The sequence below is a fragment of the Neofelis nebulosa genome, chromosome 5 (assembly GCF_028018385.1).
Source record: "Neofelis nebulosa isolate mNeoNeb1 chromosome 5, mNeoNeb1.pri, whole genome shotgun sequence".
Taxonomy (NCBI): Eukaryota; Metazoa; Chordata; class Mammalia; order Carnivora; family Felidae; genus Neofelis; species Neofelis nebulosa.
In genome coordinates, this window is record NC_080786.1 from 84,310,086 (window position 1) to 84,334,535 (window position 24,450).

At 40.3% G+C, this 24,450-nt stretch overlaps 1 protein-coding gene across 2 annotated transcripts in view; it reads right to left on the reverse strand.

Moving 5' to 3' along the window:
- Positions 1-24,450, reverse strand: part of LOC131512341 (probable cation-transporting ATPase 13A5) — a 116,266-nt gene that overhangs the window by 81,145 nt on the left and 10,671 nt on the right. Inside the window, exons 2-6 of one of the 2 annotated variants that reach the window (XM_058730865.1) lie at positions 10,188-10,361; positions 9,370-9,516; positions 9,076-9,104; positions 8,854-8,934; positions 4,743-4,812 (exon numbers count right to left, since the gene is read on the reverse strand). In XM_058730865.1, coding sequence (XP_058586848.1) covers positions 4,743-4,812; positions 8,854-8,934; positions 9,076-9,104; positions 9,370-9,516; positions 10,188-10,361 — 501 coding nt within the window. Of the gene's footprint in view, positions 1-4,742; positions 4,813-8,853; positions 8,935-9,033; positions 9,105-9,369; positions 9,517-10,187; positions 10,362-24,450 lie in introns of both variants that reach the window. The other variant, XM_058730864.1, reaches the window with a different exon arrangement.

Below are 24,450 nucleotides of genomic sequence, written 5' to 3' on the forward strand. Positions count from 1 at the left end.
AAGCATGAAACCTATAGACATTGCAATGACTCTAAACCCATATCTTTCTATAATAAAACTGAATGTAAATGGACTAAATGTGCCAACCAAAAGACATAGGGTATTAGAATGGATAAAAAAACAAGACCCATATATTTGCTGTCTACAAGAGACTCATTTTAGACCTGAGGACACCTTCAGATTGAAAGTGAGGGGATGGAGAACTATCTATCATGCAACTGGAAGTCAGAAGAAAGCTGGAGTAGCCATACTTATATCAAACTAGACGTTAAATTAAAGGTTGTAACAAGAGATGAAGAAAGGCATTATATAATAATTACAGGGTCTATCCATCAGGAAGAACCAACAATTATAAATGTCTATGTGCTGAATATGGGAGCCCCCAAATATATAAAACAATTACTCACAAACATAAGCAACCTTATTGACAAGAATGTGGTCATTGCAGGGGACTTTAATACCCCACTTACAACAATGGATAGATCATCTAGACACATGGTCAATAACCAAGGGCCCTGAATGATACATTGGATCAGATGGACTTGACAGATATATTTAAAACTCTGCATCCCAAAGCAACAGAATATACTTTCTTCTAGAGTGCACATGGAATATTCTCCAGCATAGATCACATACTGGGTCACAAAACAGCCCTTCATAAGTATACAAGAATTGCGATCATACCATACATATTTTCGGACCACAATGCTATGAAGCTTGAAATCACCACAGGAAAAATTCTGGAAAACTTCCAAAAGCATGGAGGTTAAAGAACACCTTACTAAAGAATGAATGGGTCAACCAGTCAATTAGAGAAGAAATTAAAAAATATATGGAAACAAACGAAATTGAAAATACAACAGTCCAAATGCTTTGGATTGCAGCGAAGGCAGTCCTGAGAGGAAAATACAATGCAATCCAGGCCTATCTCAAGAAACAAGAAAAATCCCAAATACAAAATCTAACAGCACACTTAAAGGAAATAGAAGCAGAACAGCAAAGACACTCTAAACCCAGCAAAAGAAGAGAAATAATAAAGATCAGAGCAGAAATAAACAATATAGAATCTAAAAAAACTGTAGAGCAGATCAACGAAATTAAGTGTTGGCTTTTTGAAAAAAATAAACAAAATTGATAAACCTCTAGCCAGGCTTCTTGAAAAGAAAAGGGAGATGACCCAAGTAGATAAAATCATGAATGAAGATGGAATGATTACAACTTATCGCTCAGAAACACAAGCAATTATCAAGGAATACTATGAAAAATTATATGCCAACAAACTGGACAACCTGGAAGAAATAGACAAATTCCTAAACACCCACACACTTTCAAATCTCAATCAGGAGGAAATAGAAAGCTTGAACAGACCCATAACCAGCGAAGAAATTGAATCAGTTATCAATAATCTCCAAACAAATAAGAGTCCAGGACCAGATGGCTTCCCAGGGGAGTTCTACCAGACGTTTAAAGCAGAGATAATACCTCTACTTCTCAAGCTATTCCAAAAAATAGAAAGGGAAGGAGAACTTCCAGACACATTCTATGAAGCCAGTATTACTTTGATTCCTAAACCAGAGACCCAGTAAAAAAAGAGAACTACAGGCCAATATCCCTAATGAATATGGGTGCAAAAATTCTCAAGATACTAGCAAATCCAATTCAACAGCATATAAAAAGAATTATTCGCCATGATCAAGTGGGATTCATTCCTGGGCTGCAGGGCTGGTTCAACATTCACAAATCAATCAACGTGATACATCACATTAATAAAAGAAAAGATAAGAACCATAGTATCCTGTCAATTGATGCAGAAAAAGCATTTGACAAAATTCAGTATCCTTTCTTTCTTTTATACATTTTTTTTAACGTTTATTTATTTTTGAGAGAGACAAAGCATGAACGGGGGAGGGTCAGAGAGAGGGAGACACAGAATCTGAGACAGGCTCCAGGCTCTGAGCTGTCAGCACAGAGCCCGACGGGGGTTCGAACTCACGGACCGCGAGATCATGACCTGAGCCGAAGTCAGCCGCTTAACCGACGGAGCCACCCAGGTGCCCCTCAGCATCCTTCCTTAATAAAAACCCTCGAGAAAGTCGGGATAGAAGGATTATACTTAAACATCATAAAAGCCATTTATGAAGAGCCCACATCTAACATCATCCTCAATGGGGAAAAACTGAGAGCTTTTTCCCTGAGATCAGGAACACGGCAGGGATGTCCACTCTCACCGCTGTTGTTTTAACATAGTGTTGGAAGTGCTAGCATCAGCAGACAACAAAAGGAAATCAAAGGCATCAAAACTGGCAAAGATGAAGTTAAGCTTTCACTTTTTGCAGATGACATGATATTATACATGGAAAATCCAATAGACTCCACCAAAAGTCTGCTAGAACTGATACATGAATTCAGCAAAGTCGCAGGATACAAAATCAATGTACAGAAATCAGTTGCATTCTTATACACGAATAATGAAGCAACAGAAAGACAAAAAAACTGATCCCATTCACAACTGCACCAAGAAGCATAAAATACCTAGGAATAAATCTAACCAAAGATGTAAAAGATCTGTATGCTGAAAACTACAGAAAGCTTATGAAGGAAATTGAAGATATAAAGAAATGGAAAAATATTTCATGCTCCTGGGTTGGAAGAATAAATATTGTCAAAATGTCAATACTACCCAAAGCTATCTACACATTCAATGCAATTCCAATCAAAATTGCACCAGCATTCTTCTCGAAGCTAGAACAAGCAATCTTAAAATTCATATGGAACCACAAAAGGCCCCAAATAACCAAAGTAATTTTGAAGAAGAAGACCAAAGCAAGAGGCACCACAATCCCAGACTTTAGCCTCTACTACAAAGCTGTCATCATCAAGACAGCATGGTATTGGCACAAAACAGACCCAGAGACCAATAGAATAGAATAGAAACCCCAGAACTAGACCCACAAACGTATGGCCTACTAATCTTTGACAAAGCAGGAAAGAACATCCAATGGAAAAAAAGGCAGTGTCTTTAACAAACGGTGCTAGGAGAACTGGACAGCAACATGCAGAAGGTTGAAACTAGACCACTTTCTCACACCATTCACAAAAATAAACTCAAAATGGATAAAGGACCTGAATGTGAGACAGGAAACCATCAAAACCCTAGAGGAGAAAGCAGGAAAAGACCTTTCTGACCTCAGCCATTGCAATTTCTTACTTGACCTATCCCCAAAGGCAAGGGAATTAAAATCAAAAACGAACTACTGGGACCTCATGAAGATAAAAAGCTTCTGCACAGCAAAGGAAACAATCAACAAAACTAAAAGGCAACCAGCAGAATGGGAAAAGATATTTGCAAATGACATATCAGACAAAGGGCTAGAATCCAAAATCTGTAAAGAGCTCACCGAACTCCACACCCGAAAAATAATTCCCAGTGAAGAATTGGACAGAAAACATGAATAGACACTTCTCTAAAGAAGACATCCGGATGGCCAACAGGCACATGAAAAGATGTTCAACGTCGCTCCTCATCAGGGAAATACAAATCAAAACCACACTCTGATATCACCTCACGCCAGTCAGAGTGGCCAAAATGAACAAATCAGGACACTATAGATGCTGGGAACGATGTGGAGAAATGGGAACCCTCTTGCTCTGTTGGTTGGAATGCAAACTGGTGCAGCCGCTCTGGAGAACAGTGTGGAGGTTCCTCAGAAAATTAAAAATAGACCTACCCTATGACCCAGGAGTAGCACTGCTAGGAATTTACCCAAGGGATACAGGAGTACTGATGCATGGGGGCACTTGTACCCCAATGTTTCTAGCAGCACTCTCAACAATAGCCAAATTATGGAAAGAGCCTAAATGTCCATCAACTGATGAATGGATAAAGAAATTGTGGTTTATATACACAATGGAGTACTACGTGGCAATGAGAAAGTATGAAACATGGCCCTTTGTAGCAACATGGATGGAACTGGAGAGAGTGATGCTAAGTGGAATAAGCCATACAGAGAAAGACAGATACCATAGGTTTTCACTCTTATGTGGATCCTGAGAAACTTAACAGAAACCCATGAAGGAGGGGAAGGAAAAAAAAAAAAAACAGGTTAGAGTGGAAGAGAGCCAAAGCATAAGAGACTCTTAAAAACTGAGAACAAACTGAGGGTTGATGGGGCGGGTGGGAGGGAGGGGAGGGTGGGTGATGGGTATTGAAGAGGGCATCTTTTGGGATGAGCACTGGGTGATGTATGGAAACCAATTTGACAATAAACCTCATATATTAAATAAATAAATAAATAATAAATAAACTTGATACAAAAAATAATAAAGTCATCAAAAAGATCACGGAATTAATAATATTACCTCACCACCACCACCATTACAACCGCCATCAAAAACTTAAAATGAAAAAAACAGAAAATAATGAAACACCAATCTGTCTCTCATGGGTAGAGATTTTTTTAAATGGATTTTAATTTAAAACAAGTGGTTATTTAAAAAGGACCAGTTAGAAATCTTGGAATAAAAATATATTTATTGAAATATCAAAAAAATAAAATAAAAGGAAAAAACTTTCACAGACAGGAAAAGCATAAAGACAGAAGGGAAGAACAAAAAGAAGTTATATGAACCATAGATTTTGTTCATATCCAAGTATCCGTGTGTTGTCTAAAATTTCCTGAATACCAGGAAATAAAAATAAAGAACAAAAATTGTTTTTTTTCAAAGATAGATGAAACAGTTACCTGTTTAATAAGCAGCTTCCATATGGGCTGGATTTCTACCTCAATGGCATTGGGCCCACACACTAATCTTCTGTAAGAAAGTGATCACCAATTAAGTGCCAAATCTAAAACCTCATTGAAAGGGTGGGTGATGGGTATTGAAGAGGGCATCTTTTGGGATGAGCACTGGGTGTTTTATGGAAATCAGTCTGACAATAAATTTCATATTTAAAAAAAATTAAAAAATAAAAATAAATAAAAATAAAACCACATTGATAAGTGAGTACAACCAGACTAGGCAAAAGTCACTTCTCTACGTTTAAGGCTCTTTGTGCCTTTAATCAAAAAATTAATGTGCACATCCTAAAATATTAACATAGTTTTAAAATGAAAGTGCATGATGGACAAAGTTGTTTTTCTAGTTAAAAATATATCTTAATGCGGGGCGCCTGGGTGGCGCAGCTGGTTAAGCGTCCGACTTCAGCCAGGTCACGATCTCACGATCCGTGAGTTCGAGCCCCGCGTCAGGCTCTGGGCTGATGGCTCGGAGCCTGGAGCCTGCTTCCGGTTCTGTGTCTCCCTCTCTCTCTGCCCCTCCCCCGTTCATGCTCTGTCTCTCTCTGTCCCAAAAATAAATAAAAAACGTTGAAAAAAAAATTAAAAAAAAAAAATATCTTAATGCAACTCAAGAATCAAAATGCAGTTAGAAAGGCATGCTATTTTTTAAAGAATTCAATCACATTCTGAGAACACCTAACAAGACACAGATATGACGATGTTTCTAGAATTCTTAGGCATTCTAGATTGCTCTTGATGTTCGAGATCATATATATCTTACCTTGGTCTCTTCAGCACCTAGGACAGGTCCTTAGTATATGAAAATAAATACATGAATGAATGAGCTAACAAACTAGAAGATGATATATGGTCTTCACATCTAACACTTTGTTAATCCACACATGAGTACATTCCAGTAAGAGGCCTTCATGTTTGTACAGCATCTGACAATCTACAGCGTTCTCACACAAGATTCTCTCGTTTGTCACAACGGTCTAAAGGAAAGGGCTAATATCTCCCATTTTGCCAATGGGAAAAACTATTCATTTTGTGTGTTCTGCCAAAGGTACCCATATCTAGTATTAATTGTGACAATGCAACTCTTAGCCTTTTATACGTATTATCTCCTGTAATCATCACATTACCTCTACGAGGTTTCATATTATCATCTTTATTATAAAGGAAAGTGAAGTTCAGATAAACTCAGTAACTCCCCCAGAGCCACAGAGCAGGAAAGAAGCGGATCCAGGTGTCACAACGTGGGCTCCACGACTCCACCTCACACTCCGTGAGCACTGATGGTGCAATGTGCATGACGTGTCCTGAATCTAAGGTGTAACAGAGCTCCGCCCAAGTTTGATTTCCAAGCCACGCCTTTCCTACTGCAATGATTTGCATGGATCCCAGAGGACGCAAACCAGGGTCTTCTGACTCCATGTGTGAAAACACTGAGGTGCAGAGATGTTGGGAGACAGGTCAAACAGCGTGTGCTGCTGGGTTTGCTGCCTGTTACTCAAGATTCCTTTCCTCTGGTACTCACAGGCATGCCCTTTTTTCCCAGTCAGGTGACAGATGTTGAGAATTAAGTTCGGCCCTGATGTATACCCAAGCTGACAGGGAACATCTCTTCCAAGCTCCACATTCAGTGATGTCACGTTGGTGGCTTGAAGTCAGCAATAGCGGTTGTTTTTCCCACGATAGAATTTGGCAGACTCTCCCCATCCAAGCTTTTCTTCTTCCAGAGAGCTGGGTTACCAACAGGGTGACTGGTCTGGGGCCCACGTTAAGAGCTGTCTTGACCACCAGACATTTCTTCTACTTCAGTAGGGTAAACAAAGGAGGCAGGAGCAGGGCATTAAGTGAAAAGAAAATGAGGAGGGGCACAACTTAAAGACTGTCCTCATAAGATTATTGGATGGATGGGGGTAAGGTAGGTGTGGTTTTCCCTGTTTCTGTGAGATAAGAGAATTGTCTCAAGTCCCTGTGGACATATCTACGACAGGCAGTGAGAGAGAAAGTGGCATCCTGTTCATGAATAAGTGAAGATAGGAGCGGGGAAGCTCGTGGAATATTTTTCTTCCCAAGGCCTTCTGAAAATTTCTCTTCAGGATGTTGTCTCTCCTGATGTCCTGATTTGCTTTTTTGCTACCAAAAAGGTGACCACATAAATGTGTCCATTTTCCCTCTTTGCCTGGTTTCTGGGAAACCTGAAGAGAAAGTTGTATTTAGACTTTGTGGCTTTTTGTCATCGAGGAGTTCTCAGTATCCTCCTTCATTTCTCATGTTGCATCCTTGCTTTTCATGAAGGCAAACTCATCTCCAGTTAGGAATTTACTCAGATATCAATCAATCAATCGCATTTGAGTTTTGAAAAAAAAAAAAATCCCTAGTCTTACATTAAAAAAAAAAAAAAAGCCCTAGTCTTACATTAAAAAATGATGGGAAAAAATAATACAATAAAAAGTAATAAATAAAAAATGATGGGGGTAAGGGGAGGAGATCTTCACATTCTATTCACTCTCTTTACTGTCTCCCTAGAAAAACCCATGAGTAAAACCTGCCTGGGTATTTGAAAGTAGATTATTTCCTCTATCCTTCGCATTTGGGAAACTAAACTCTTTGTCTTGCTCATTACATTGTCAAGTTCTTTACGGTGTGGACCAGCTTTAAATTTAATTATTTGTGATATTTAGTAAAGCTTGGCACTTGCTAAGGACAAATGTGAAGGGCAATCCTTCCTGTAGAAATGGTGTCCTAGGAGAAGTAAACTTGCGTTAATCAACTACACCTCCTAACTTGGCTCAATCCTTCACGTGTCTGGTGCTTAATGCTATGAAACCAGTACGCTCTTAATGACTCTGACAACATGCTGTGTTTCAACGTAATCAGCATTACATCTGAAATCTTATACAGTGATACTATCTCTAAGGCGTTTTGCAAACATTGTCAGAATCTGGATGATGCCTTGTTCATTTTTTCATCATTTTTCATTCAGCAGGAGAAAAGTTTAAAGACAACAGATCGGTAATTCTCAGAGTTGGTGCGCATATGAATCGTTGGAGGGGGGGGTTGCTTAAAATGCAGTTTCTGCTCTCACCGCTACCCTTAGTTCCTACTTACTAAATGAAAATTATGAGGGTGGAGCCCAAGAACCTGTATTTTATGTAACAGAATGCTTCTTAGCTGGAGAATTTGTGTTTCTGATAGACTGTGAGGAAGGTCGGGCAGGATAGGTCCTGAAAATGGGCAAGAAATCAAGGTAATTATTAGGATTTTGGGGAAGTCTTGCAATGGTTTACTTTCAGACTCACCAGCATTCACTATTTCAAATTACAGATGAGGGAAGCCGAGACTCAAAATCGCTATGGGTTAATAAGTAGCATAAGCATTTTTATGGTACTACTATACTATTATGTCCTAATCTCTGTGCATTTATAGATATCATTCTCACAATTGTACCACTATTCTTTCCCAATAGTCAGTGAATGTCTCTGGGGTAGTGAGTAAGCCTTATTTATCCTTAGATCTTTAGTGCTTGCAAAGTGCTTAGCATAGTAAAGGCATTCGGTCAGTAGATTAATGAATGCATTCATGTATTCATTCATTCCACAAATAACTGTTGAGCGTCCACCATGAATCAGGCACTGTTCTCGGTGTTAAGAATGACACAACTACCTGAGCAAACAAAATCTTCATCTCCAGGCTGTTTCTTCATAGGAAAACTAATCATAATATTGTCTTTCTGCCTCTCCAAGGATTTAGAGGATGACAAATCAGAAGTCTATGAAAAGACTCAAGGCTTTTTAAGAAAAGAATGAAAACAACAACACAGACGAGACTGTTTTACAATCCTGAAAGAAAAGATCAAATATTTGCCTGCACTGTTCTTTTGGGCTCTTTTTAATAAGTTTGCTTGCGATGAAAACAACTTAAAATTTGTCTCTGTTGCTGGTAAATAAACTGGAATTAAATGAAGCTGGTGAAGCATTATGCCTATAGCTCACTGATCATAAGCCATTTGATATTTCAGTTTCTGCCGGCCGAGTTTACTCTCAGGAAGTATCACAAACCCTACCTGACCTCTTGCTCTTCACTGGTCAGGCCCAGTCCAAACGTGTGGTGGATATCATAGCAGGAGTTGCTGTCTTCCAGCAGCCTAGGGTGTGGTCAGGACAAGAAGCATACCTTAGTTCGTGGCACCCAACATTTCCGGTTCCTCCCTTATATCCTGATGAATGCTGAGAAAAAGACTTACCCGACTTTCTGAAACCTCTTCTCCAAGTAGTCCCAAACATACCTGATTTTCCGCACTTGGATATATCGCAGCTGCAATTACAAATGTGATAGAACAGATGTCATTCACCAAGTAAAGCCTGTCAGGGGAGGTGAGGGCTTCTTGGTAGGGGTCCCCCACGCAGCTCTCACTTGCCTTGAAACATTGTAATTCCCAGCCCAGCAGCCTCACTTGCTTTGACACACTGTTGTAATTCCCAGCCCAGCAGCATGACATTCAGAACTTTCCTCCAATAAACATTTGCAGTATTCTTTTTTAGCAAAGACATGCCATAACATTGCGCTCAAAATTGCTTACTTTTAATTCTGGCTTCAATACCGCATGGTTAATGACAGAGTGGCGGTCAGCCACCAGGGGTTCTTCTGGGTTCTTGCTTATAGGAAACTTCAGTGTAGCTAAGTAGAGGCATATAACCTTCTTCCTCGTATATCTTTGGAATTCATCCTAGAGAAATCAATCCAGCCCATGAAATTCTCAAATATTATTTATTCAATAAGTCACTCAATCAACCAAATACCTACCTAGACCAGAGATTCTCAAAGTTTGGGCTACAGACAAGAGGATTAGCATTAGCTTGAAACTTGCTAAAAATGCAAATTCTCAGGCCTACCATAAGCCTACTAAATCAAAATTCTGGGGTGAGGTCAGCAGTCTGTTTTAAGGAGCCCTCCAACTAATTTGAGAACCACTGTGCTAGAGAATAAAAAGACATACTTCACAGGAAAGTTTTTTTTATGAAGAAAACAGCTTCTGGCTATCTTATGACATTTAAGGGTTTAAAATATCTACTTCCCCTCAAAATTTGTATTCTAAAAGAACTGAAAAATATCTAAAAATACATCCTTCCTGTGTTATGTCTATAAGAGTTGTAATACCAACAGCCACTACTCATGTAATGGCTAAGGAAACTGAAAATTAGCCTGACATAGTAGTCTTTTCCCCAGAGTGACATGGAGGAAATGTCCTTCCTTCCTGAGTCAGAGAGGGCAAGTAAGTTCCAGGATACTATTGCCATCTCCTACTTGGGGACAAGAAAACTCTTAAGCAAAGAAAGATCTCTGGAACACCAGCCAGCCATTGGTGGCACCACCAATCCAATGCTGAAGGGCACGTACCGTTGTTCTTAGCAAAACAGTGTCTGCTTCTTGCAAAGGGCATGGGTTGCAATTAGCCCACACTCTCCACTGGGGCTTCCAGTAGAACACCAGCAGAAGAACCCCACACGTCAGCATGGTTGTTATAAGGCATAGGGCTCTGCGTAGATTCTGGGTCCGGTAACCAAACACCTCCTGGAGAGTAAAGAAAACATGACTCTACTTTTCTTTTTTTACATAAACACATCATTTTTTTCCAAGAAACACAAGCTTTAGATGCAGGGGTGTTAGATGGGAGACAGATCTGGTTTCGGCTGGTTGAAACAGATCGATTGTCACAGCTGTCAGCTGATACAATTAAAAAAAAAAAAGACCCATTTGGCTACCCTGGCATATGGAGCTAAAACAGACGGGCAGACCAAAGAATGGGCAGACTTATTTGGTTCTAGTTTTAAGAGTCACCCCATGATTTGTACCAGATTCACTTTTTTTAAGTATAAAGTTTAAAAATATATTAATGTAAATTTACTGGTGGAAGGTGATACAAATGGTGGGATGATATAATTTAAGAGATTATCTGTGAACATGAAAGATTTTCAAAAGACAGCTTATAGGAATTTACCCTGATGGTAATATGCTGAAAATTTTCTACTTTTAGTAGTAGGGGAGTTGATAATATCATGAAATGAATAAAGACTTTGAGACGCGGTTTTAGAGGGAAACAGTCGAAAACAATATATACCTTTATTTCAAACAAATTTCTAATTTCTCTCTTCCACAAAGAACTGTCACAGCATTTGTTTTTAAATTTCAAAAACTTGACTTTTAGTGTACTTGGGAGACCCAGAAGAATGTTGATTATGAATGACATTATTACTATACTATTATTTTAACCTCTGCTGTTTTGTGTGTGTGTTTGTGTGTGTTTCTAAGACTCTGACTTCCATGCCCACATCACAGAGATGTAATGTTAATAAATGGGTTTTTACTGAGTTTCTATAGCATTTTTAATGAGGAAATCTTCTGGAATTTTATGCCAGTTTAGATCATATTATAATAAATCTCTTGACTTAATATTTGGAATAGTTATCATCTTCAGTGATCATTTTCATTAATTTTTTCTAGTAAAGAACTCTGGTAAATGAAGATTTTAATAACATTTGTTGAAAGTAATCCTTAAACATGATGGAAAGGTCACAGGTAGCAAAGATGTTTGAGTCACTGCTCTACTGGGTATTAGCTATGTGACCTTAGGTAAATCATATTGTAAGGGTTAAATTGTAGTGTAGGGCTAACAGGAAACTTGAAAAATAACAGCTTTGTTCTGACACTGAAGGTGAAGGGATAACAGCCTTGCTTTACTCTTGTAAATCACATTTCATACTCTTGTAAATCAGGCTTTACCAATGAAGGAAAACAAAAGCTCAAAGAAAGCATCAGAGGCAAGGTCAAGGAGATCCACTGGTTGCAACTTAGTGGCAGAAAGTTTAAAATAATCACCTCATTTGGCAACTGTTTCTAACTCATCTGGCAACTGTTTCTAACTCATCTGGGAACTGTTTCTCCGTTCTGTTCCCAGGTAATGATAAAACGATGTGATCGGCTTTAAATACTCTGTACCCCGGCTGTTCGAGGCTGCATTCTTATCAAGAGTGTTGGTCCCGATCAGTTGGCCTTGCCTCTCATTGTAATAGACTTTGTTGTGACTGTCACTGGTGCCCCTAGCATTCTGTTTCAGGTATCATGTGGATGCAACATTTTGTGCATGGGCCGGAAAAGTTAAAGGTCTGAAACAGGGCTCTTTCCTTGGATTGCTCCACCAACACCTGGGAGGAAGTTCGGGATTGGGAGAGGTAAGGAATTCTTGGGGCGCACCATTTGAATGACTCAGGAGGGTCTGTCGGATGCACCTATAGACCCAGAGTCAGGGATGCTACTGGGACACCGACGGACCCCATTTGATTTGGTTTTTGTCAAGAAAAATCCTATTTTCAGGTGACTGCCACTGCCTACTGGCCTTGAGATCTCAAACTGTGTTGTCTTCGTGTCTTGTTTTCTTCCTGTTGACTGTGCGTCCCTGTCAGTTTTGCCTATCTTTGTCATGGGTCAAAATCAGAGTACCCCCACCCCTCTGAGTCTCATTCTAACTCATTTCTAGGACTGTAGGAGAGCTGCCTCAGTTTTCGGCCTCCACGTTAAGAAGCCAGTCCTTTGAACTCTGCGAGGTGGAATGGACCAACTTTCAGGTCGAATCGCCTCCACAGGGGACCTTTGACCTTACTTTGGTATATAATTTTCATGATATTGTCTCTTCTAGGCACGAAGACCACATTCGTGCCTAGAAAGACCTAGAAGACCACATTCGTGCCTCCACTGAGGCATGGAGGACCTTCATTGAAAACCCTCCAGATTGGTTAAAACTTCTCCTTCCCCTTCCCCCTTGCTTCCCTAAAGTACAGGCTTTATCACTCAAAGGCCGCCCATTTGGAGCTCAGAATAAGAATCTTGATGGGACTAGGTGGCCGCCCCCTCTATCACCTGCACCAGAGGAAGAAGAAGAAACCACCCGCCGCCCTATAGTTCTCGCTCAAAGAATACAAGTCAAGATGCTTCAGATCAGTAGGGACACTCCCCTGAGCCCGTCTCACACCCGGTCAGGGACTCCCGGAATTCCACCACCCTCCCACTGCCTTGCCCCTTCTTCCAGGGCCACTCCTGCAGGGTGATGTCCGACCCTTTATGACTTATGTACTCTTCTCCACTAGCGACCTTTATAATCGGAAACTTCAAAACCCCTCATTCTCAGAGAAACCCCAAACATTAATTTCTCTTCTTGAAACTGTATTTGTGACCCATCAGCCAACCTGGGATGACTGCCAGCAGCTCTTGCAGGTTCTCTTCACCACTGAGGAAAGAGATAAGATCCATCATGAGGCCCAGAAATTAGTGATGGGGCCAAACGGGCAACCCACCGAGGATCCCGCTGTACTTGAGGAAGTTTTTCCCTCCTCACATCCTGAAATTGGGACTGAAACACTCCTCACGGTAGGCCATCATTGACCCTATTTCGCCAGACTCTACTGGGAGGTCTCCCAGCGGCCGCCCGCTGGCCCACAAACATGTCTAAGGTAACAGTAGTTCAGGGGGCCGAGGAAAGCCCCTCAGCCTTCTTAGAAAGGCTCATGGAGACGTACCACACCTTTACCCCTATTGACCTTGCGGCACTTGAAAATAGAAGGGCATTAAACCTGGCCTTTGTCTTACGAAGGCCCCAGACATTTGGAAAAAGTTACAAAAATTAGATGGGTTTGAAGGAAAAAATTTATCTGAGTTAGTTGAAATAGCCCAAAAAGTTTTTAACAATAGGGATTCTCAGGAAGAAAGACAAAAAAAATTGACTAGGGTGGTAGCAGCTGTCCTGGATGCCCGCGGGGAAGAGGACCCAGAACGTCTAAAGAATTCTGGTCTGGGCAAAAGAAGACACAGGGTTAAAGCGCCACTAGGAAAAAAACCAACGTGCATATTGCAAACAAGAGGGACACTGGAAAAAGGATTGCCCCAACTTAGCCCCACGCAAAACTCAGCCACTCCAGGTATCTGTAATGGGAGTCGATTCAGACTGACAGGGCCGCGGCTCAGTAACCCACTTCTGAGCCGTTGGTTACTGTTAATATAGAGGGCCAACTTAAGACCTTCTTGGTGGACACTGGGGCAACTTTTTCAGTTCTAAAACAAGATCCTGGCCCCACCAGGCAAGGAGCAACCCTAGTGCAAGGAGCAACTGGGTCCCAGACTTGTAAATGGACCACTGAACGACAAGTAGATTTAGGCCATAAAACCGTTACACATTCTTTCCTAATCATGCCTGAATGCCCCTACCCTGGATTGCTAGGTAGAGACCTACTACAGTTTGAAATTCACTGAAGGGGGTATGCATATTAAAGTTGGCCCGGATGGCCCAACAACAGTAATGGTGACTGTGCCACTTGGGGAAGAGGGCCTGCTCACTCCGGTGCCTGATAAAAATGTCCATGCAGTTGATCCCCTCCTTAAAAGCCTCTAGGCGGCCTTCCCCCAGGTATGGGCCGAGGCCAATCCACCTGGGCTGGCGATTCATCAAGCTCCGATAATAGTGGAACTTAAGGCATCCGCACTTCTGGTAAGACTAAAACAGTATCCCATGTCCCGGGAGGCTAGGCGGGGAATCGTCGTTCACATCAAGCGTTTGTGTGACTCTGGCATTTTGACCCCATGCAAGTCGCCATGGAACACTCCGCTTCTCCCTGTCTGGAAGCCTTACTCATCCGATTTCTGGCCAGTTCAGGACCTAACAGCAGTAAACGCCAGGGTAATGGACATTCATTCCACTGTACCCAACCCTTATACTCTCCTTAGTTTGCTTCCCCCTTCTCAGGTGTATTATACAGTTCTGGACTTAAAATATGCCTTCTTTGCCATCCCGCTGCCCCCACAAAGCCAGCCACTATTTGCATTTGAATAGACTGATCCTGAAGAGGGAAAAGCCAGACAGCTCACTTGGACGCGACACCCTCCAGGGATCTAAAAATTCTCCTACTCTTTTTAATGAGGCCCTGCACCAGGATTTAGAGCCATTTCGAATCTCCAACCCCCAGGTAACTCTACTGCCATATGTTGATGATATCTTGTTGGCGGCCCCTTCTCATTTAAAATGCCTGAGAGCCACCAAAGAACTCTTGAGTCTTCTGCAAAAACTGGGGTACCAGGTATCAGCCAGAAAAGCACAGATCTGTCATATTGCAGTGACATATTTAGGTCACAACCTTAAAAAAGGTAAGCACTATCTCGGTGAACAAAGAATTTGGGCTATATTCGATATTCCTCAGCCTAAAACTCGCAAACAAGTTCGCGAGTTCCTGGGGGCAGCAGGCTACTGCAGACTATGGATACCTGGCTTTGCTGAACTGGCAGCCCCTTTGTATGCCACTCTCAAGGGGTCTCCAGAGTCCTTCACATGGGGGGAGACTCAAACTAAAGCCTTCCAAGCCTTATGAGATGCTCTCATGACCCCACCAGCCTTGGCCCTGCCAGATCCCACCAAGCCATTCCATTTGTTTGTAGCCAAAAAAGGGGGGTAGCCAAGGGAGTTCTGACTCAGCGCCTGGGACCTTGGCCCCGACCGGTGGCCTATTTATCCAAACGGCTGGACCCAGTTGCTTCCGGGTGGCCCCCATGCATTTAACAAATTGCCGCCACCGCACTCCTAAAGACGCAAACTAACCTTGGGGCAAGCATTTTCTGTCATGGGACCCCGTGAAGTGGAGGCTTTACTGCAGGCTCCCCCAGAGCGATGGCTGTCAAATGCTCGGATTACCCAATATCAAGCATTGCTACTCGACCAGCCCCAAATATGTTTTTGTGCCCCCACAGCCTTAAACCCAGCCACTTTGCTGCCCAAAGGACAATGTCCGCCTCTGCACTCTTGCCCAGAAACCTTGGCGATGATTCATCCCTCCGCTCCGATATTACAGATGTTCCCTTACAGGACCCTGATAGCATGTTTTCAGACGGCAGTAGTTTTGTGTTTCAAGTGCAAAGGCATGCCGGCGCTGCAGTGACAACAGACTGCGAGAATTTATGGCAACAGACCCTTTCCCCGGGAACTTCAGCCCAGGGCGCAGAGCTCATCGTGCTAACAAAAGCCCTAAAACTCAGAAGAAACAAGTCAGTTAATATTTATATGGACAGCGCTATGCTTTTGCAACCGTGCATGTACACGGATCCATTTATTAAGAGCGCGGTCTCCTCATGGCGGAAAGCAAGGACATCAAAAATAAAGCTGAAATTTTAGATCTTCTAGCAGCCATCTGGGAACCTGCGAAGCTGGCAATCATTCACAGCCCGGGACATCAAAAAGGCGACTCCCTAGAAACAGTCGGAAACCTCCTGGCTGATGCAGCAGCTCAAGAAGTTGCCCTAACTAAAAGTAAAAGTGCCTTGGAGATACCGATCTTGACAGAGCCTTTGCTTCCACTGGAGCCCAGTTACACTCTTAAAGATTTGGAGTGGGTTTCAAGAAAAGGGGGAAGTATGATACCGGGACAAAAGTGGTTTCAGGATCCTGAAGGTAAGATACTCTTACCCACGGCAATCGGGCCACGCATGGTGTGTCAACACCAAGGGACTCATCTGGGAAAACCAAGATGGTGGAATTAGTGCGGAAAAATTGCAGGGTGCAAGGGCTGGGAAAAGAGATTGAAGAGATGGTTGAAAGGTGTGTAAGTTGCGCCCAAGTAAATCAGGGCGCAAGTAAGAAGGTTTCAGAAGCTAAAAGAGATAGAGGAACTGAACCAGGCTGGTTTTGGGAAGTAGATTTTACTGAAATTAAACCAGGGAAATACGGATATAAATACCTGCTTGTGTTTGTAGACACCTCCTGGTGGGTCGAGGCGTTCCCAGTTAAGAAATTATTAAATGAAATAATTCCTAGAGGCGCCTGGATGGCGCAGTCGGTTAAGTGTCCGACTTCAGCCAGGTCACGATCTCGCGGTCCGTGAGTTCGAGCCCCGCGTCGGGCTCTGGGCTGATGGCTCGGAGCCTGGAGCCTGTTTCCGATTCTGTGTCTCCCTCTCTCTCTGCCCCTCCCCCGTTCATGCTCTGTCTCTCTCTGTCCCAAAAATAAATAAAAAAAACGTTGAAAAAAAAAAAATTAAATGAAATAATTCCTAGATTCGGGCTGCCTCTGAGCATAGGATCGGACAATGGCCCAGCCTTCACGGCGCAGGTGTCCCAGGGTCTAGCCCGGGCATTGGGAGTGAATTGGAAAATTACATTGTACGTATAGACCTCAGAGCCCAGCTCAAGTAGAAAGGATGAATCGGACCCTAAAAGAGACCTTAACCAAATTGTCCCTTGAGACAGGTGAAAATTGGGTTGATGTCCTGCCTTTTGCCCTTTTGTGAGCATGTTGTACTCCATTTGTCAAGGGATTTTCCCCTTATGAAATTTTATTTGGCAGACCTCCACCTATCCTGCCGAAGCTAGGAGATGATGTAATGGAACAATTGGAACAGGATCCTTTGCTGCCTTCGTTCATGGCCCTGCAACACGTACAAAAGGAAATAACCAGGGCCTTGAAAGAAGCCTTTGCTCATCCTCTAGTTCTTCCTCGCCCCTTTCAACCAGGAGACTTAGTCTGGGTCAAGAAGCACAAGCCTAAAACCCTGGAGCTGCACTAGAAAGGACTGCACACCATGATCCTGATATGCCCATGGCCGTGAAGGTAGATGGTATCCGAACCTGGATTCATCACTCTCAGTTTAAGAAAAACTGCATAAAGGCAGGAACACCCCAGACTGATACGAAACCAGACAACAAAACAGCAATGGAAGGTCCAAAGGCACCCAGAGGATCCTTTAAAGCTAAGACTGATGCGGGCATAATAATGTCTGGGTTTGTATAATGATAAGCGTGGGGGACTGTACGGAATTGCATCCCCTATCTTTTTGGCCATACCAATGGGAACTCAGGGACACTGTCACGGGGTAGGTGATAGCATCTAATACCTCTTTCACTGTGCCTTGTTTTTTGTTTGATTTCTGTGACTTGGTGGAGGACTCATGGGGGACTTTAATTACTAATTATAAACAGCCAACGGGCTCTGCTCCTCCGGTCCCCAAAAACCCCTATGTGGTTACATATGGATGTGGACACAGGGATCAAGAACAAAAATTGTCTAACCTACCAGGGTTATACAGTTGCCTTGCAAATAGAAAGGTTGAATGTGAAGGAAAAGGCCAATACCATTTTGCAAAACGGGGTTGTGAAACGCTGTCTCCCTGGCTGGCAGGACAGGGCCATGACTGCTTAATCACCCGCCTTAGAAGTCCAGATCCCAAACGTAAGACTCAAGGAAAATGTAACCCAACAAAAATATGTTTAAAAAAGGCTTCTAGTTCCAGTAATTTTTCCTCTTCCTGGGACACTAGACACACTTGGGGCGGGAGGGGGGGGTCTCAGAATGTATGCTCCCGGAGTTGACAAGGGCATTTCCTTTACTATACAAAGTGTGAAAAGAAAAACTCCACCCAATCCGGTAGGGCCAAACAAGGACATGATTTTACACCCCCTGCTCTTTCTGACTATCCCTTCCCAACCTTCCCTACGATCATGTGCCCCCACAAAGTCAGAATTACCAACAACAGGTCATATCCAGAACCCGTTCTCCCATGAGACGCATTGGTTAGATGCAGTAGATTCTATGTATGCTTGGCTACATTCATCTCACACCAAGATTGTACAATATTGTTGGCTGTGTTTAAACCCTAAACTCCCATATTATGTGAGAGTGGCTACAAATGCCAGCATTGGACAAGACATAGACAAGCATGTCGTAAAAATTGCTAAATCCAAGCATGACATTATGCCCTTGGGGTTCACGACCAATTTTAACCCTAGGAGACCTCCAAGGGCAGGGTTGGTGCATAGTGTCCCAAGAATATAATTGGCATACCTCCCTTTACAAAAACTCTTGTGCAGAAGTGTATATTCTAAGTAGATCAGATACTGATAGCCCCCCCAAATATAGCATACCAAGCCCTTACTGGAGCCTGGTTTGCTTGCTCATCAGGAATTACCTCCTGCATTGCAGCCACATACATTGGGGTTGGCACCCGAGAGATTTGTATCCTAGTTCATATTCTCCCACAAATATACCTATATAGCGAAGAAGCAGGTAGAGAAGAACATTTACTTCTGTTCGAAGGACATGCCAGGGTGAAAAGGGCAGCACCAGTCCTCATTCCACTCCTAGTGGGACTGGGAATTGTGGGATCCACAGCTATTGGAACTGCTGGACTCATTGTGGGGGACCAAAATTTCAAAACTGTAAGTGAGCAAGTAGACCGAGACCTAGGCTACTTGGAAATTTCAATTTCTCGGCTGGAACATTAAGTAGACTCTTTAGCCAAAGTTCTATTACAAAACAGAAGCGGACTTGATTTACTCTTCATGAAGGAAGGGGGTCTCTGTGTGGCCCTCAGAGAAACCTGCTGTTTTTATGCCAACAATTCCAGAGTAATCTGAGACACTCTCGGTTTGGTCAGGGATAATCCTAGGACCAGGGAACGTGCCAGGGAGGCCAGCAATAATTGGTATTGGAGTTTATTCTCTTGGTCCCCCTGGCTCACGTCACTGCTCACCGCCATAGCTGGGCCACTGCTATTGTTACTTCTTGCGTTAACCATTGGCCCATGCATAATCAATTGGTTAGTACAGTATGTCAAGAGGCGAGTTGGTGAAATAAAAATTATGATGATTAGGTCCCACGATATCCCCTTAGTTCCTAATGATGAATCAAGGGATTGATTCACTGGCAAGAAAAGGGGGAAATGTAAGGGCTAAATTGTAGTGTAGGGCTAACATGTAGCTTTAAAAATAACAGCTTTGATGGAAACCAATTTGACAGTAAATTTCATATATTAAAAAAAAATTAAAAAAAATAACAGCTTTGTTCTGACACCAAAGGTCAAGAGAAAACAGCCTTGCTTTACTCTTGTAAATCACGTTTCATACTCTTGTAATTCAGGCTTTACCAATGAAGGAAAACAAAAGCTCAAAGAAAGCATCAGAGGCAAGGTCAAGGAGATCCACTGTTTGCAACTTAGTGGCAGAAAGTTTAAAATAATCACCTCATTTGGCAACTGTTTCTAACTCATCTGGCAACTGTTTCTAACTCATCTGGGAACTGTTTGTTCTGTTCCCAGGTAATGATAAAACAATGTGATCGGCTTTAAAAACTCTGTACCCCGGCTGTTCGAGGCTGCACTCTTATCAAGTGTTGGTCGTGATCGGTTGGCCTTGCCTCTCATTGTAATAAACTTTGTTGTGACTGCCACTGGTGCCCGTAGCATTCTCTTTCAGGAGTCGTGTGGATGCAACAATATCACCTCTAGGGAATCCCAATTGATTCCTAAAAAAAAAAAAAAACAGAAATGCGTGCCTTACAGGGTACTAGTGCTCAAATGAGATAATGTCTCCTTAAGTGCTCTGCAAAGTAATTACAATTTTAAGAGTTCCTTTCCAGTGCTTCTCAGTTATTATTATCATCCACTTGGGAAAAAATGTTCATTAAGTTTAGCAATGCAGCCACTCTATTTTGAGATTATTCATGATAAGATTTTAATGTAACTCTAAAATGTGTTCACTCTGCCTCTAAGCTTATTTCCAGTTGGGTCTCCTTTCTCTCTTCCTATCTTCTTTTTGATTCCATAAACCTGTTCTAGTTTTATTTGTGAATGATAGTTTTATTAGACTCAAATAAAATGTATACGCCAGTTCACATATTATGTCATAAATATGCATTATTTCACTAAGTTATTCATGTGGACTTATTGCCAAAGTATTCAAAATAGAAGCAGAATGGTTTGGAATTTTAGGCCACCTCATAGGTTGAAAAAGCCCATCACAAATGCCTTTCCCTTTTTTGATTCACTTACATACTACAATGGCATTGGTAATCATAATTCTGATATCCCTTCAGTTCTTTTCTTTACAACATTTTTAAATTAAAAACAGAATTGACAAGGCCAGCAAGATGGCAAAAAAATCACTATGACTACATACTGCTAAAACCTTAAAATTGGAATAATTCTTTAGAGAAAGCAAGGTGACAAATTATATCAAGATTTTGTAAAGATGTTTCTATTTCTGGAATCAGTAATTCCACACTTGGAAATATACCCTAAGGAAATAATACACAAAGTAGAAAGTGATGTGTATAACAATGCTCAGTGCAGTATTATCTGTAATAGGAAAAGTTATTGGAAGAACCAATTAATAGCTAATGGCTCCATAAGATGTGGAACTCAAAACAGTGGACTATAGTGGCACCATTAAAAACAAAATTTATGAAGTCAATGCAGAAATGTGAGCATTCTTATAGCATTAAGTGAAGAAAAAAAAGATAAAGAATAGATAGAATAGATAGAAAACAGTATCTTTAACCCAACAATATCAGCAATTACATTCAAGATAAATGACATTAATACCGTGATTGAAAACAAAGATTGTCAGAGATAGTAAAAAACCCACTATATGTTGTTTACAAGAGACATCTTTAAATACAAAGAAGCAACTAGTTAAAATAAGAAAGAAAGGGAAATATACAATGCAAAGACTAACAAAAAAGAACTAGTATAGCTATGTTAATTTCAGAGAAAATAGACTTTAAAAATAAATAAAAATATTTAATAATTAATTATAAATAAATAATAAATATGAGAGAAAGGAGGACACTTTGTAATCTAAAACAAAAGAATCAATTCATCAAGAAGAAATAACAATTTTAACTTTGGGGGCACTTATAAGCTAAGTTTCAAACTTTGTAAAGCAATAAATAGCACTTAAAGCCACTGTCATCATGGGAGATGTTAACACCCCTTTCTCACTAACTAATAAGACCAGTACACCAAAAGAACAAAACAAAACAAAAACAAAAACAAAAAACTCACCACCATAAGAATACAGGAAGTATGAACAACCCTATTCACCTAATTAACAAATGAAGAAAATTTTAACCCCAAACTGCATACTTCAAATTTTTCTCAGGTACACATGAAATATTTACCTAAACTGACCACGTTCTGGAACATAAAATGTGATGACATTATAATTAAACTAGAAATTAACAACAGAATGGTAACTTAAAAATTCCCAAATGATTTGAAATTTTTTTCAAATAGCGTATTTCTAAGTAATAGAGTCAGGTGAAAAATTACATTAGCCATTAAGAAGTATTTTGAACTGAATAAAAATGGAAATTGACAAATAAAAACTTGTGGGATGAACCTAAGACAATGATTAGAGGGAAATATATAATTTTAGATGTGTATGTAAGAAAAGAAAATAAATGTTTGAAATCAATGAAACAAGCTCCCAATCAAGAAGCTGTAGAAAGGAACTGCAAATTAAATCTTAAAAAGTACAAGGAAGGAAATAATAAAGAAAAACAGGAAAAAAAGCAGAAATGAATAAAATAGAAATCAGACCTACAATGGAAAAATTCAATGATGTTGAATTTGTACTTAAAAGTTAACTAAAATTGATAAATTCAGAAATAAATCACAATATTTTTATGGCTCTTAAAGAAAATTAATGTGTAACTAAAAGCTTTCTACAAAGATATCTTCAAGTCCAACTGGCTTGTGAATGCTTTCAAATCTTTAAGGTAGAAGTGATATCAATTTTGCACAAACTCCTTCATAAGTAGAGGAGGTGGAAACGCTCACAACTTGTTTCATGAAGTTAGCATACTCATATACCAAAACCCGATAACGTTTGTTAAAAGAAAGGAAAATTACAGGCTAAGATCTGTAAGAAACATAGATGAAGTAATCACAAAATATCCAGCTAAATCAGTGATATATATTAAAAGGTAATATGTTGTTACCAAATGGAGTTTGTTCTAGGATTGCAGGAATTTGAAAATCAATCAATGAATTTTGGTATGTTAACATTCAGGAGGAAATTTATAACGTCATAGCAATTGGTATAGAGAAATACTTTCATAAAGTTCAACACTAATGCATGAGAGAGAAAGAAGGAAACAAGCAAACAAGGAAACAAAGAAGCCTCTCAGCAAACTAGGAATAGACAGAAACATCCTTCAGCTAATATCATGCTTAATAATGAAATATTGAATATTCCCCCTATGAAGTTATAAGTAAAAGAAGATTACCAATAATCACCACTAATGTTTAATACAGTTCTGATAGTTTAACAGTGCAATAAGACAAGAAAAAGTAACATTTATAATTGAAACATAAGTAACAGTACTATATTATATACTTGATAGTTTCTAAAAAAGTAGATCTTAAATGTTCTCACCACAAAAAAATAAATAGTAATTATGTGAAGTGATGGAAGTGTTAACAGACACTTTGATGGTGATCATTTCACAGTATTTAAGTGTACCAATCAACTTGTACACCTAAAATTTACACAATGTTACATGTTACATCGTTACACAATGTTACATGTCAACTAAGAAAAAAAAAGTACAGCTCTCTGTGTGAGTAGATAATATAATTATTAAGAAATCCAAAATAATGTACAAATTATACAAGTTAATAAGTGAATTTGTCAAGGTTGCTGGATACTGGGTCAATATAGAAAAACAACTGTGTTTGTAACAAGCAATTTGAAAATGAAGTTAAATGCTATTTGTAATATCATCAAGCCAAAAAAATCAATATACTTATAATAGTCCTAATCAAGTTAGACAAACCTCTAGACTGAAAACTGAACAATATTGCTGAAAGCACAGATCTAAATAAAAGGAGAGATATATTAAGTTTGAGGGTTAGCCAAGAGCAATCCCATTCATACTCACATCATTTTGTGTGTGTGTGTGTGTGTGTGTGTGGTAATTGAGGAGCTGATTCTAAAATCGGTATGGAAGTACAAAGGACCTAAAGCAATCAAGACAATTTTCAAAAAGAACAATTGTGGAAGACCTACACTACCAGAAGTGAAGACTTACTACAAATTCCTACTAATACAAGCCAAAAATGAAAAAAAAAAAAAAGAAAAAAAATAGAGAGTCCAGAAAGAGACTCAAAGATATTTCATCGTTTCATTTACAAAACTGAACCATTACAATTCAGTAGGAGAAAAGATGGTTGGCTCAATAGGTAGTTGCTAGAGCAAAATGAACGGTGCTAGAAAAATGAGTTTTCCCCCCATTTTACACCATACACAAATTAATGGTGGCACATGTACTTAAATGTGATAACTAAAACAATAGATCATATGAAAGAAAACATAGAAAAAATATTTCATGAACTTTAAGTAGGAAAATATTTCTTTTTTTTTTTTTTTAATTTTTTTTTTTTTTCAACGTTTTTTATTTATTTTTGGGACAGAGAGAGACAGAGCATGAACGGGGGAGGGGCAGAGAGAGAGGGAGACACAGAATCGGAAACAGGCTCCAGGCTCCGAGCCATCAGCCCAGAGCCTGACGCGGGGCTCGAACTCACGGACCGCGAGATCGTGACCTGGCTGAAGTCGGACGCTTAACCGACTGCGCCACCCAGGCGCCCCAGTAGGAAAATATTTCTTAAACAGGAAATAAAAAAAGATAAAAAAAGATATCTTACTTTAATGAAACTAAAAGCTTCTGTTTATCCAAAGGTCTCTGAAGATACTAGCTGTACCTATGTATAAAAAAAGAATCATATTTGGAAACATCACAAATGACTACGAATCAATAAAAAATGTAATGTATACACAATAAAAAATGAGCAAA